Raw genomic sequence first — 16,770 nt, forward strand, 5'->3', positions numbered from 1 at the left:
CCTGTGGATCCTGTCACAACTATCATAGAGATGTTTGTGTCTGGTGTTATGCCTGTGGATCCTGTCACAACTATCATAGAGATGTTTGTGTCTGGTGTTATGCCTGTGGATCCTGTCACAACTATCATAGAGATGTTTGTGTCTGGTGTTATACCTGTGGATCCTGTCACAACTATCATAGAGATGTTTGTGTCTGGTGTTATGCCTGTGGATCCTGTCACAACTATCATAGAGATGTTTGTGTCTGGTGTTATGCCTGTGGATCCTGTCACAACTATCATAGAGATGTTTGTGTCTGGTGTTATGCCTGTGGATCCTGTCACAACTATCATAGAGATGTTTGTGTCTGGTGTTATACCTGTGGATCCTGTCACAACTATCATAGAGATGTTTGTGTCTGGTGTTATGCCTGTGGATCCTGTCACAACTATCATAGAGATGTTTGTGTCTGGTGTTATGCCTGTGGATCCTGTCACAACTATCATAGAGATGTTTGTGTCTGGTGTTATACCTGTGGATCCTGTCACAACTATCATAGAGATGTTTGTGTCTGGTGTTATGCCTGTGGATCCTGTCACAACTATCATAGAGATGTTTGTGTCTGGTGTTATGCCTGTGGATCCTGTCACAACTATCATAGAGATGTTTGTGTCTGGTGTTATGCCTGTGGATCCTGTCACAACTATCATAGAGATGTTTGTGTCTGGTGTTATGCCTGTGGATCCTGTCACAACTATCATAGAGATGTTTGTGTCTGGTGTTATGCCTGTGGATCCTGTCACAACTATCATAGAGATGTTTGTGTCTGGTGTTATGCCTGTGGATCCTGTCACAACTATCATAGAGATGTTTGTGTCTGGTGTTATACCTGTGGATCCTGTCACAACTATCATAGAGATGTTTGTGTCTGGTGTTATGCCTGTGGATCCTGTCACAACTATCATAGAGATGTTTGTGTCTGGTGTTATACCTGTGGATCCTGTCACAACTATCATAGAGATGTTTGTGTCTGGTGTTATGCCTGTGGATCCTGTCACAACTATCATAGAGATGTTTGTGTCTGGTGTTATGCCTGTGGATCCTGTCACAACTATCATAGAGATGTTTGTGTCTGGTGTTATGCCTGTGGATCCTGTCACAACTATCATAGAGATGTTTGTGTCTGGTGTTATACCTGTGGATCCTGTCACAACTATCATAGAGATGTTTGTGTCTGGTGTTATACCTGTGGATCCTGTCACAACTATCATAGAGATGTTTGTGTCTGGTGTTATGCCTGTGGATCCTGTCACAACTATCATAGAGATGTTTGTGTCTGGTGTTATGCCTGTGGGTCCTGTCACAACTATCATAGAGATGTTTGTGTCTGGTGTTATGCCTGTGGATCCTGTCACAACTATCATAGAGATGTTTGTGTCTGGTGTTATGCCTGTGGATCCTGTCACAACTATCATAGAGATGTTTGTGTCTGGTGTTATGCCTGTGGATCCTGTCACAACTATCATAGAGATGTTTGTGTCTGGTGTTATGCCTGTGGATCCTGTCACAACTATCATAGAGATGTTTGTGTCTGGTGTTATGCCTGTGGATCCTGTCACAACTATCATAGAGATGTTTGTGTCTGGTGTTATGCCTGTGGATCCTGTCACAACTATCATAGAGATGTTTGTGTCTGGTGTTATACCTGTGGATCCTGTCACAACTATCATAGAGATGTTTGTGTCTGGTGTTATGCCTGTGGATCCTGTCACAACTATCATAGAGATGTTTGTGTCTGGTGTTATGCCTGTGGATCCTGTCACAACTATCATAGAGATGTTTGTGTCTGGTGTTATGCCTGTGGATCCTGTCACAACTATCATAGAGATGTTTGTGTCTGGTGTTATACCTGTGGATCCTGTCACAACTATCATAGAGATGTTTGTGTCTGGTGTTATACCTGTGGATCCTGTCACAACTATCATAGAGATGTTTGTGTCTGGTGTTATACCTGTGGATCCTGTCACAACTATCATAGAGATGTTTGTGTCTGGTGTTATACCTGTGGATCCTGTCACAACTATCATAGAGATGTTTGTGTCTGGTGTTATGCCTGTGGATCCTGTCACAACTATCATAGAGATGTTTGTGTCTGGTGTTATGCCTGTGGATCCTGTCACAACTATCATAGAGATGTTTGTGTCTGGTGTTATACCTGTGGATCCTGTCACAACTATCATAGAGATGTTTGTGTCTGGTGTTATGCCTGTGGATCCTGTCACAACTATCATAGAGATGTTTGTGTCTGGTGTTATGCCTGTGGATCCTGTCACAACTATCATAGAGATGTTTGTGTCTGGTGTTATACCTGTGGATCCTGTCACAACTATCATAGAGATGTTTGTGTCTGGTGTTATGCCTGTGGATCCTGTCACAACTATCATAGAAATGTTTGTGTCTGGTGTTATGCCTGTGGATCCTGTCACAACTATCATAGAAATGTTTGTGTCTGGTGTTATGCCTGTGGATCCTGTCACAACTATCATAGAGATGTTTGTGTCTGGTGTTATGCCTGTGGATCCTGTCACAACTATCATAGAGATGTTTGTGTCTGGTGTTATACCTGTGGATCCTGTCACAACTATCATAGAGATGTTTGTGTCTGGTGTTATGCCTGTGGATCCTGTCACAACTATCATAGAGATGTTTGTGTCTGGTGTTATACCTGTGGATCCTGTCACAACTATCATAGAGATGTTTGTGTCTGGTGTTATGCCTGTGGATCCTGTCACAACTATCATAGAGATGTTTGTGTCTGGTGTTATGCCTGTGGATCCTGTCACAACTATCATAGAGATGTTTGTGTCTGGTGTTATGCCTGTGGATCCTGTCACAACTATCATAGAGATGTTTGTGTCTGGTGTTATGCCTGTGGATCCTGTCACAACTATCATAGAGATGTTTGTGTCTGGTGTTATGCCTGTGGATCCTGTCACAACTATCATAGAGATGTTTGTGTCTGGTGTTATGCCTGTGGATCCTGTCACAACTATCATAGAGATGTTTGTGTCTGGTGTTATGCCTGTGGATCCTGTCACAACTATCATAGAGATGTTTGTGTCTGGTGTTATACCTGTGGATCCTGTCACAACTATCATAGAGATGTTTGTGTCTGGTGTTATACCTGTGGATCCTGTCACAACTATCATAGAGATGTTTGTGTCTGGTGTTATACCTGTGGATCCTGTCACAACTATCATAGAGATGTTTGTGTCTGGTGTTATGCCTGTGGATCCTGTCACAACTATCATAGAGATGTTTGTGTCTGGTGTTATACCTGTGGATCCTGTCACAACTATCATAGAGATGTTTGTGTCTGGTGTTATGCCTGTGGATCCTGTCACAACTATCATAGAGATGTTTGTGTCTGGTGTTATGCCTGTGGATCCTGTCACAACTATCATAGAGATGTTTGTGTCTGGTGTTATGCCTGTGGATCCTGTCACAACTATCATAGAGATGTTTGTGTCTGGTGTTATGCCTGTGGATCCTGTCACAACTATCATAGAGATGTTTGTGTCTGGTGTTATGCCTGTGGATCCTGTCACAACTATCATAGAGATGTTTGTGTCTGGTGTTATGCCTGTGGATCCTGTCACAACTATCATAGAGATGTTTGTGTCTGGTGTTATACCTGTGGATCCTGTCACAACTATCATAGAGATGTTTGTGTCTGGTGTTATGCCTGTGGATCCTGTCACAACTATCATAGAGATGTTTGTGTCTGGTGTTATACCTGTGGATCCTGTCACAACTATCATAGAGATGTTTGTGTCTGGTGTTATGCCTGTGGATCCTGTCACAACTATCATAGAGATGTTTGTGTCTGGTGTTATGCCTGTGGATCCTGTCACAACTATCATAGAGATGTTTGTGTCTGGTGTTATGCCTGTGGATCCTGTCACAACTATCATAGAGATGTTTGTGTCTGGTGTTATGCCTGTGGATCCTGTCACAACTATCATAGAGATGTTTGTGTCTGGTGTTATGCCTGTGGATCCTGTCACAACTATCATAGAGATGTTTGTGTCTGGTGTTATGCCTGTGGATCCTGTCACAACTATCATAGAGATGTTTGTGTCTGGTGTTATGCCTGTGGATCCTGTCACAACTATCATAGAGATGTTTGTGTCTGGTGTTATGCCTGTGGATCCTGTCACAACTATCATAGAGATGTTTGTGTCTGGTGTTATGCCTGTGGATCCTGTCACAACTATCATAGAGATGTTTGTGTCTGGTGTTATGCCTGTGGATCCTGTCACAACTATCATAGAGATGTTTGTGTCTGGTGTTATGCCTGTGGATCCTGTCACAACTATCATAGAGATGTTTGTGTCTGGTGTTATACCTGTGGATCCTGTCACAACTATCATAGAGATGTTTGTGTCTGGTGTTATACCTGTGGATCCTGTCACAACTATCATAGAGATGTTTGTGTCTGGTGTTATACCTGTGGATCCTGTCACAACTATCATAGAGATGTTTGTGTCTGGTGTTATGCCTGTGGATCCTGTCACAACTATCATAGAGATGTTTGTGTCTGGTGTTATGCCTGTGGATCCTGTCACAACTATCATAGAGATGTTTGTGTCTGGTGTTATGCCTGTGGATCCTGTCACAACTATCATAGAGATGTTTGTGTCTGGTGTTATGCCTGTGGATCCTGTCACAACTATCATAGAGATGTTTGTGTCTGGTGTTATACCTGTGGATCCTGTCACAACTATCATAGAGATGTTTGTGTCTGGTGTTATGCCTGTGGATCCTGTCACAACTATCATAGAGATGTTTGTGTCTGGTGTTATGCCTGTGGATCCTGTCACAACTATCATAGAGATGTTTGTGTCTGGTGTTATGCCTGTGGATCCTGTCACAACTATCATAGAGATGTTTGTGTCTGGTGTTATGCCTGTGGATCCTGTCACAACTATCATAGAGATGTTTGTGTCTGGTGTTATACCTGTGGATCCTGTCACAACTATCATAGAGATGTTTGTGTCTGGTGTTATGCCTGTGGATCCTGTCACAACTATCATAGAGATGTTTGTGTCTGGTGTTATACCTGTGGATCCTGTCACAACTATCATAGAGATGTTTGTGTCTGGTGTTATGCCTGTGGATCCTGTCACAACTATCATAGAGATGTTTGTGTCTGGTGTTATACCTGTGGATCCTGTCACAACTATCATAGAGATGTTTGTGTCTGGTGTTATGCCTGTGGATCCTGTCACAACTATCATAGAGATGTTTGTGTCTGGTGTTATGCCTGTGGATCCTGTCACAACTATCATAGAGATGTTTGTGTCTGGTGTTATGCCTGTGGATCCTGTCACAACTATCATAGAGATGTTTGTGTCTGGTGTTATACCTGTGGATCCTGTCACAACTATCATAGAGATGTTTGTGTCTGGTGTTATACCTGTGGATCCTGTCACAACTATCATAGAGATGTTTGTGTCTGGTGTTATGCCTGTGGATCCTGTCACAACTATCATAGAGATGTTTGTGTCTGGTGTTATGCCTGTGGATCCTGTCACAACTATCATAGAGATGTTTGTGTCTGGTGTTATACCTGTGGATCCTGTCACAACTATCATAGAGATGTTTGTGTCTGGTGTTATACCTGTGGATCCTGTCACAACTATCATAGAGATGTTTGTGTCTGGTGTTATGCCTGTGGATCCTGTCACAACTATCATAGAGATGTTTGTGTCTGGTGTTATGCCTGTGGATCCTGTCACAACTATCATAGAGATGTTTGTGTCTGGTGTTATGCCTGTGGATCCTGTCACAACTATCATAGAGATGTTTGTGTCTGGTGTTATACCTGTGGATCCTGTCACAACTATCATAGAGATGTTTGTGTCTGGTGTTATGCCTGTGGATCCTGTCACAACTATCATAGAGATGTTTGTGTCTGGTGTTATACCTGTGGATCCTGTCACAACTATCATAGAGATGTTTGTGTCTGGTGTTATGCCTGTGGATCCTGTCACAACTATCATAGAGATGTTTGTGTCTGGTGTTATGCCTGTGGATCCTGTCACAACTATCATAGAGATGTTTGTGTCTGGTGTTATGCCTGTGGATCCTGTCACAACTATCATAGAGATGTTTGTGTCTGGTGTTATGCCTGTGGATCCTGTCACAACTATCATAGAGATGTTTGTGTCTGGTGTTATACCTGTGGATCCTGTCACAACTATCATAGAGATGTTTGTGTCTGGTGTTATGCCTGTGGATCCTGTCACAACTATCATAGAGATGTTTGTGTCTGGTGTTATACCTGTGGATCCTGTCACAACTATCATAGAGATGTTTGTGTCTGGTGTTATGCCTGTGGATCCTGTCACAACTATCATAGAGATGTTTGTGTCTGGTGTTATGCCTGTGGATCCTGTCACAACTATCATAGAGATGTTTGTGTCTGGTGTTATGCCTGTGGATCCTGTCACAACTATCATAGAGATGTTTGTGTCTGGTGTTATGCCTGTGGATCCTGTCACAACTATCATAGAGATGTTTGTGTCTGGTGTTATACCTGTGGATCCTGTCACAACTATCATAGAGATGTTTGTGTCTGGTGTTATGCCTGTGGATCCTGTCACAACTATCATAGAGATGTTTGTGTCTGGTGTTATGCCTGTGGATCCTGTCACAACTATCATAGAGATGTTTGTGTCTGGTGTTATGCCTGTGGATCCTGTCACAACTATCATAGAGATGTTTGTGTCTGGTGTTATGCCTGTGGATCCTGTCACAACTATCATAGAGATGTTTGTGTCTGGTGTTATGCCTGTGGATCCTGTCACAACTATCATAGAGATGTTTGTGTCTGGTGTTATACCTGTGGATCCTGTCACAACTATCATAGAGATGTTTGTGTCTGGTGTTATACCTGTGGATCCTGTCACAACTATCATAGAGATGTTTGTGTCTGGTGTTATACCTGTGGATCCTGTCACAACTATCATAGAGATGTTTGTGTCTGGTGTTATGCCTGTGGATCCTGTCACAACTATCATAGAGATGTTTGTGTCTGGTGTTATGCCTGTGGATCCTGTCACAACTATCATAGAGATGTTTGTGTCTGGTGTTATACCTGTGGATCCTGTCACAACTATCATAGAGATGTTTGTGTCTGGTGTTATGCCTGTGGATCCTGTCACAACTATCATAGAGATGTTTGTGTCTGGTGTTATACCTGTGGATCCTGTCACAACTATCATAGAGATGTTTGTGTCTGGTGTTATGCCTGTGGATCCTGTCACAACTATCATAGAGATGTTTGTGTCTGGTGTTATACCTGTGGATCCTGTCACAACTATCATAGAGATGTTTGTGTCTGGTGTTATGCCTGTGGATCCTGTCACAACTATCATAGAGATGTTTGTGTCTGGTGTTATACCTGTGGATCCTGTCACAACTATCATAGAGATGTTTGTGTCTGGTGTTATGCCTGTGGATCCTGTCACAACTATCATAGAGATGTTTGTGTCTGGTGTTATGCCTGTGGATCCTGTCACAACTATCATAGAGATGTTTGTGTCTGGTGTTATGCCTGTGGATCCTGTCACAACTATCATAGAGATGTTTGTGTCTGGTGTTATGCCTGTGGATCCTGTCACAACTATCATAGAGATGTTTGTGTCTGGTGTTATGCCTGTGGATCCTGTCACAACTATCATAGAGATGTTTGTGTCTGGTGTTATGCCTGTGGATCCTGTCACAACTATCATAGAGATGTTTGTGTCTGGTGTTATACCTGTGGATCCTGTCACAACTATCATAGAGATGTTTGTGTCTGGTGTTATGCCTGTGGATCCTGTCACAACTATCATAGAGATGTTTGTGTCTGGTGTTATGCCTGTGGATCCTGTCACAACTATCATAGAGATGTTTGTGTCTGGTGTTATGCCTGTGGATCCTGTCACAACTATCATAGAGATGTTTGTGTCTGGTGTTATACCTGTGGATCCTGTCACAACTATCATAGAGATGTTTGTGTCTGGTGTTATACCTGTGGATCCTGTCACAACTATCATAGAGATGTTTGTGTCTGGTGTTATGCCTGTGGATCCTGTCACAACTATCATAGAGATGTTTGTGTCTGGTGTTATGCCTGTGGATCCTGTCACAACTATCATAGAGATGTTTGTGTCTGGTGTTATGCCTGTGGATCCTGTCACAACTATCATAGAGATGTTTGTGTCTGGTGTTATACCTGTGGATCCTGTCACAACTATCATAGAGATGTTTGTGTCTGGTGTTATGCCTGTGGATCCTGTCACAACTATCATAGAGATGTTTGTGTCTGGTGTTATACCTGTGGATCCTGTCACAACTATCATAGAGATGTTTGTGTCTGGTGTTATGCCTGTGGATCCTGTCACAACTATCATAGAGATGTTTGTGTCTGGTGTTATGCCTGTGGATCCTGTCACAACTATCATAGAGATGTTTGTGTCTGGTGTTATGCCTGTGGATCCTGTCACAACTATCATAGAGATGTTTGTGTCTGGTGTTATGCCTGTGGATCCTGTCACAACTATCATAGAGATGTTTGTGTCTGGTGTTATACCTGTGGATCCTGTCACAACTATCATAGAGATGTTTGTGTCTGGTGTTATGCCTGTGGATCCTGTCACAACTATCATAGAGATGTTTGTGTCTGGTGTTATACCTGTGGATCCTGTCACAACTATCATAGAGATGTTTGTGTCTGGTGTTATGCCTGTGGATCCTGTCACAACTATCATAGAGATGTTTGTGTCTGGTGTTATGCCTGTGGATCCTGTCACAACTATCATAGAGATGTTTGTGTCTGGTGTTATGCCTGTGGATCCTGTCACAACTATCATAGAGATGTTTGTGTCTGGTGTTATACCTGTGGATCCTGTCACAACTATCATAGAGATGTTTGTGTCTGGTGTTATACCTGTGGATCCTGTCACAACTATCATAGAGATGTTTGTGTCTGGTGTTATGCCTGTGGATCCTGTCACAACTATCATAGAGATGTTTGTGTCTGGTGTTATGCCTGTGGATCCTGTCACAACTATCATAGAGATGTTTGTGTCTGGTGTTATGCCTGTGGATCCTGTCACAACTATCATAGAGATGTTTGTGTCTGGTGTTATACCTGTGGATCCTGTCACAACTATCATAGAGATGTTTGTGTCTGGTGTTATACCTGTGGATCCTGTCACAACTATCATAGAGATGTTTGTGTCTGGTGTTATGCCTGTGGATCCTGTCACAACTATCATAGAGATGTTTGTGTCTGGTGTTATGCCTGTGGATCCTGTCACAACTATCATAGAGATGTTTGTGTCTGGTGTTATGCCTGTGGATCCTGTCACAACTATCATAGAGATGTTTGTGTCTGGTGTTATGCCTGTGGATCCTGTCACAACTATCATAGAGATGTTTGTGTCTGGTGTTATACCTGTGGATCCTGTCACAACTATCATAGAGATGTTTGTGTCTGGTGTTATACCTGTGGATCCTGTCACAACTATCATAGAGATGTTTGTGTCTGGTGTTATATCTGTGGATCCTGTCACAACTATCATAGAGATGTTTGTGTCTGGTGTTATACCTGTGGATCCTGTCACAACTATCATAGAGATGTTTGTGTCTGGTGTTATGCCTGTGGATCCTGTCACAACTATCATAGAGATGTTTGTGTCTGGTGTTATGCCTGTGGATCCTGTCACAACTATCATAGAGATGTTTGTGTCTGGTGTTATACCTGTGGATCCTGTCACAACTATCATAGAGATGTTTGTGTCTGGTGTTATGCCTGTGGATCCTGTCACAACTATCATAGAGATGTTTGTGTCTGGTGTTATACCTGTGGATCCTGTCACAACTATCATAGAGATGTTTGTGTCTGGTGTTATGCCTGTGGATCCTGTCACAACTATCATAGAGATGTTTGTGTCTGGTGTTATGCCTGTGGATCCTGTCACAACTATCATAGAGATGTTTGTGTCTGGTGTTATGCCTGTGGATCCTGTCACAACTATCATAGAGATGTTTGTGTCTGGTGTTATGACTGTGGATCCTGTCACAACTATCATAGAGATGTTTGTGTCTGGTGTTATACCTGTGGATCCTGTCACAACTATCATAGAGATGTTTGTGTCTGGTGTTATGCCTGTGGGTCCTGTCACAACTATCATAGAGATGTTTGTGTCTGGTGTTATGACTGTGGATCCTGTCACAACTATCATAGAGATGTTTGTGTCTGGTGTTATGACTGTGGATCCTGTCACAACTATCATAGAGATGTTTGTGTCTGGTGTTATGACTGTGGATCCTGTCACAACTATCATAGAGATGTTTGTGTCTGGTGTTATACCTGTGGATCCTGTCACAACTATCATAGAGATGTTTGTGTCTGGTGTTATGCCTGTGGATCCTGTCACAACTATCATAGAGATGTTTGTGTCTGGTGTTATATCTGTGGATCCTGTCACAACTATCATAGAGATGTTTGTGTCTGGTGTTATGCCTGTGGATCCTGTCACAACTATCATAGAGATGTTTGTGTCTGGTGTTATACCTGTGGATCCTGTCACAACTATCATAGAGATGTTTGTGTCTGGTGTTATACCTGTGGATCCTGTCACAACTATCATAGAGATGTTTGTGTCTGGTGTTATGCCTGTGGATCCTGTCACAACTATCATAGAGATGTTTGTGTCTGGTGTTATATCTGTGGATCCTGTCACAACTATCATAGAGATGTTTGTGTCTGGTGTTATATCTGTGGATCCTGTCACAACTATCATAGAGATGTTTGTGTCTGGTGTTATACCTGTGGGTCCTGTCACAACTATCATAGAGATGTTTGTGTCTGGTGTTATATCTGTGGATCCTGTCACAACTATCATAGAGATGTTTGTGTCTGGTGTTATATCTGTGGATCCTGTCACAACTATCATAGAGATGTTTGTGTCTGGTGTTATGCCTGTGGATCCTGTCACAACTATCATAGAGATGTTTGTGTCTGGTGTTATATCTGTGGATCCTGTCACAACTATCATAGAGATGTTTGTGTCTGGTGTTATATCTGTGGATCCTGTCACAACTATCATAGAGATGTTTGTGTCTGGTGTTATACCTGTGGATCCTGTCACAACTATCATAGAGATGTTTGTGTCTGGTGTTATGCCTGTGGATCCTGTCACAACTATCATAGAGATGTTTGTGTCTGGTGTTATACCTGTGGATCCTGTCACAACTATCATAGAGATGTTTGTGTCTGGTGTTATACCTGTGGATCCTGTCACAACTATCATAGAGATGTTTGTGTCTGGTGTTATGCCTGTGGATCCTGTCACAACTATCATAGAGATGTTTGTGTCTGGTGTTATGCCTGTGGATCCTGTCACAACTATCATAGAGATGTTTGTGTCTGGTGTTATGCCTGTGGTTCCTGTCACAACTATCATAGAGATGTTTGTATCTGGTGTTATACCTGTGGATCCTGTCACAACTATCATAGAGATGTTTGTGTCTGGTGTTATACCTGTGGATCCTGTCACAACTATCATAGAGAGGTTTGTGTCTGGTGTTATGCCTGTGGATCCTGTCACAACTATCATAGAGATGTTTGTGTCTGGTGTTATGCCTGTGCATCCTGTCACAACTATCATAGAGATGTTTGTGTCTGGTGTTATACCTGTGGATCCTGTCACAACTATCATAGAGATGTTTGTGTCTGGTGTTATGCCTGTGGATCCTGTCACAACTATCATAGAGATGTTTGTGTCTGGTGTTATGCCTGTGGATCCTGTCACAACTATCATAGAGATGTTTGTGTCTGGTGTTATATCTGTGGATCCTGTCACAACTATCATAGAGATGTTTGTGTCTGGTGTTATATCTGTGGATCCTGTCACAACTATCATAGAGATGTTTGTGTCTGGTGTTATATCTGTGGATCCTGTCACAACTATCATAGAGATGTTTGTGTCTGGTGTTATGCCTGTGGATCCTGTCACAACTATCATAGAGATGTTTGTGTCTGGTGTTATGCCTGTGGATCCTGTCACAACTATCATAGAGATGTTTGTGTCTGGTGTTATGCCTGTGGATCCTGTCACAACTATCATAGAGATGTTTGTGTCTGGTGTTATATCTGTGGATCCTGTCACAACTATCATAGAGATGTTTGTGTCTGGTGTTATATCTGTGGATCCTGTCACAACTATCATAGAGATGTTTGTGTCTGGTGTTATATCTGTGGATCCTGTCACAACTATCATAGAGATGTTTGTGTCTGGTGTTATATCTGTGGATCCTGTCACAACTATCAAGAAAGCGTTTTAGGTCAGTAATAGTAATAATAATAATAAATATAATAATAATAATAACAGTAATAATAATAATAATAATAATATGAATAGTAATAGTAATAATAATAATAATAATAATAATAATACCGGCGAATAAAAAAAATAATAATAACAGTAATAATAATAATAATTAATAATAATAATAATAATCAGTAATAAAAAATAACAGTAATAATAATATTATGAATAGTAATAATAAGAATAATAATAACAACGGTAATAATAATAACAGTAATAATAATAATAACAACAGTAATAATAATAATAATAATAACAGTAATAATAATAATAATAACAGTATTAATAATAATAATAATAATAATAACAGTAATAATAATAATAATAATAATAATAATAACAACAGTAATAATAAAAATAATAATAATAATTAATTATAATTAATAATAATACTAAAAATGGACTTACAATAAGTATAATGATCTTGGGTAGTTCTGTGATGAGGTAGAGGTCAGCAGAGTGACTATAATAATAATAATAATAATAATAATAATAATAATAATAATAATAATAACAGTAATAATAATAAAAATAATAATAATAATAATAATAATACTAAAAATGGACTTACAATAAGTATAATGATCTTGGGTAGTTCTGTGATGAGGTAGAGGTCAACAGAGTGACTATAATCATCACCGAGCCAACACTGTGTGTCCTCCAGCAGTGCTCGACCACCCGCCCAACACACACTCAACACACACGCTGGTACTGTAACAATCACTCTCTGTAATTACTACCAAAACTACAATTAATACATTTATGCTTAATTTTACATGGGGTGGAGTGGTAAGCCAGTGGAAGGTCTCAGTTAGATGACCAGAAGCTCCAGCTGTGGGTCATCATATAACTAAGGCCCGCGTCAGGGAACACTTGTCCTGTTTCCTGACGATTCTTAAATAGCCAAAACGGTAATCTACGATCAGAAGGCAAGAAAATATATCATAGAATAAAAGAATAAAGCAAAAGTAATGAGTGATAATGACTGATAATATATCTAATTAGAGAACACAAGGCAAATATGGCCTGGTAGGTAACGCTCTGGCTTATGCATTGAGTGTCCATGGTTCGATCCCCTGTAAGAGTGGCAACATTGGGAGTGCTTCCTTACATCTGTTGTCCCCTTCACTAGCAAGCAAGTAGGTACCTGGGTGCTAGTGAACTGGTGTGGGCGGCATCCTGGGGGACAAGTTTGAAGGACCACAATGGAAATAAGACAGACAGTCCTGGATGACACACTGACTATCTTGGGTTATACTGGGTGGCTAACCCTCAGGGATTAAAAATCCCAACAAAATCTTATCTCACTGAGGTGGAAGGATATTTCTCTCAGTGTATATATACTGAGAATTTACTTTCATACATGTTTTAGAGGATAAAAGATTCTCATGTGTTGGTTAATAATGGACAGTGCAGTTCTGCCGTCACGACAGCTCACTGGATCATTTAATATACTGACACACGACATTCTTCACGTCTTCAGCTGTATATACTGTCATTACTGTATTAATGTTGGTAGAATGTGACGTTTGATAACGGCTCGATAAAGCTCCTGAAGAACGAGACGTTGCCACAGTAATATGTCACACTGGTTGCACTTGTGTTATTTCATCTAACACTCTCATTGTTGCTTTTTTTTGGACACTGAGAAAGTTTTGGACACAAGAAGACCTTGGGGAATACTAGATAAACTTTATGCTGTTGATTTAGGGGTCGTTAACCCCGTTTTATTGAAAATTTTATTGAGGTATACAACTTTGTCAACTTCCATCTTGAGAAGCCTGAAAGAGTGTACGCAACCCGCACTTAGGAGAGAGAAGCTTATGGCGTGTCGGTCCGACTTGGACCATTTACAAATTCATGGTCCAAGTCGGACCGAAACGTCGTCGTAAGCGTGTGTGTCCTATGTGCGGGTTATTTGTGTATTGAACATCAAAATGGTATATTGTTCCAGTCACAGTATTGTGTCTTTTTATTCTTTACGAGTTGTATGCTGATGGCTGTGCATTGTGACATTCAACACGGTTTCCAGCTGGTCAGGCTCAGCTTGTTCTAGTCAAGGTCAAGGTCAAGGTCAAGATCAAGGTCAAGATCGTAGAGAACTTAGGTAAGACCCAACATAATTGTCCTCAAAGATTTGTTAAGTTATACCATGAATTAAGTAAAGATCCTGGACTTCACCTTACGAGACCAGACAAAGCAAATGTGATAATAATTATGGACAAGGTAGATTATAGTGGAAAAATAACATATTAGAAGACAGGGGGACTGACGTACCCCTTAATGTGTACGAATGGTATATAATACCGACAAGTTGAGATTAAGACACAAGTGGAACATCTGGGTATCTTTATTGTAGACGTTTCGCCATCCAGTGGCTTTATCAATACAAATTCTAGAACATAACTTGAAGACAGGTGCGAAGAGCACTATGGTGCTCTTCGCACCTACTCCTAGGTTGAGGGACTGATTACCTCATCTTCTGTACATAGTTCTACTGTCTTCAAGTTATGTTCTAGAATTTGTATTGATAAAGCCACTGGATGGCGAAACGTCTACAATAAAGATACCCAGATGTTGCACTTGTGTCTTAATCTCAACTTGTCGGTATTATATACCATTCGTACACAACTTGTCAGACACTGCAACATCATGGAATCTTAATTCTGAGGACATGTACATAACCTTCACGACTACGACAACTACTACTACAACTAACCCATCTCTTTGGGAAGGACCTACTTCCACTGGGGAATCCTGCCTACCAGTGACTGCCCTCGTCTGCTACACCTGACGTTACTATATAAGCGCCAGGCTCCTTTCTTCTGCTTCAGAATCTCCACGACTATGGTGCTCTTCGCACCTACTCCTAGGTTGAGGGACTGATTACCTCATCTTCTGTACATAGTTCTACTGTCTTCTAGAATTTGTATTGATAAAGCCACTGGATGGCGAAACGTCTACAATAAAGATACCCAGATGTTGCACTTGTGTCTTAATCTCAACATACCCCTTAACCTAGTAACTTGAAGATTGAGACACTTATATGGGAATCTTTATTCAGGAAACGTTTCGCCACACAGTGACTTCATCAGTCCAATACAAAGAGGAAGGCGTAAGGAGAGGAGGAGAATGAGGTAATCAGTCCCTCAACCTGGAGTCGATGTGTTCAGTCCATCAATCTTGTAGAATGTACATTCTACAAGATTGATGGACTGAACCCATCGACTCCAGGTTGAGGGACTGATTACCTCATTCTCCTCCTCTCCTCACGCCTTCCTCTTTGTATTGGACTGATGAAGTCACTGTGTGGCGAAACGTTTCCTGAATAAAGATTCCCATATGCTGCATAAGTGTCTCAATCTTCAACTTGTCGGTTTTTCAAACCATTCATCACAACCTAGTAACTTGTCGATCATGGTACTGAAGACTGGTGTAGCAGCGAGGAGTGGCGAGGCAGACGGGTTGGGCAGGTGCCGAAACACACACAAGGTACCTGTGAGAATCCACTGGTGATTTGGGATATAGGGTGGGGAGGGATTAAAAAGTATGCCTTTAAGGTCCACGTTTTAGAGTATGTCTAACGATAATTGATGTTTTCATCTGCTAAGTATTGCAGTTGTCTTTACTCACTCTACCTCCCATGTCAACCCCTGGTGACACTGTGATACTGGTGAAGCCTTTATCTACGTTCTTAGGCCTGCACTTTAACCGCAGGTTAATCGAGAAAAAATACGCTTTCAATCCTGGTCACACACTGCGGTCAGCTGTGGAATATCGCAGGATATCTTACCAGCATCTACTGGAGCTGACGGGGTGTGTTTACTAAAGCTTTGTAAGGTACTGATTAAATACAAGTTAGACTATGGTGCACAGATGTATGCTTCGAGCGACGCTACCTTACACAAATAACCAGCACATACGAGAGAGAAGCATACAACGACGTTTCGGTCCGACTTGAACTATTTACAAAGTCACACTAACATAACAGAGTGATGCAAGAAAGGTATAAAAAACCGACAATATGAAAGTTGAGACACATGTGCAACATCTGGATATCTTTATTGTAGAAGACGTTTCGCCATCCAGTGGCTTTATCAATACAGATTCTAGGACATAATAGGAAGACAGTAGAACTATATACAAAAGATGAGGTAATCAGTCCCTCGGCCTTGGAGTTAGTGTTCACAGCTTCATGGTGGAGGAGAATCTGGAGCAAAGACAAGAAGACTGGCGGTTTATATAGGCGTCAGTGGATGGGGACGGGCAGCAGACGAGGGCAAAGTCACTGGTAGGCGGGATTCCCCAGTGGAAGTAGGTCCTTCCCAAAGAGATGGGTTAGTTG

The 16,770-nt window shown here is 41.3% G+C and overlaps 1 protein-coding gene across 1 annotated transcript in view; it reads right to left on the bottom strand.

Annotated features, from left to right (window-relative positions):
• LOC138855091 (uncharacterized) overlaps positions 1 to 16,770 on the bottom strand; it is a 119,995-nt gene that overhangs the window by 34,770 nt on the left and 68,455 nt on the right. Inside the window, exon 8 of the mRNA XM_070102238.1 lies at positions 12,997 to 13,136. Coding sequence (XP_069958339.1) covers positions 12,997 to 13,136 — 140 coding nt within the window. The remainder of the gene's footprint in view (positions 1 to 12,996; positions 13,137 to 16,770) is intronic.

Source organism: Cherax quadricarinatus, chromosome 81 (genome assembly GCF_038502225.1).
Source record: "Cherax quadricarinatus isolate ZL_2023a chromosome 81, ASM3850222v1, whole genome shotgun sequence".
Taxonomy (NCBI): domain Eukaryota; kingdom Metazoa; phylum Arthropoda; class Malacostraca; order Decapoda; family Parastacidae; genus Cherax; species Cherax quadricarinatus.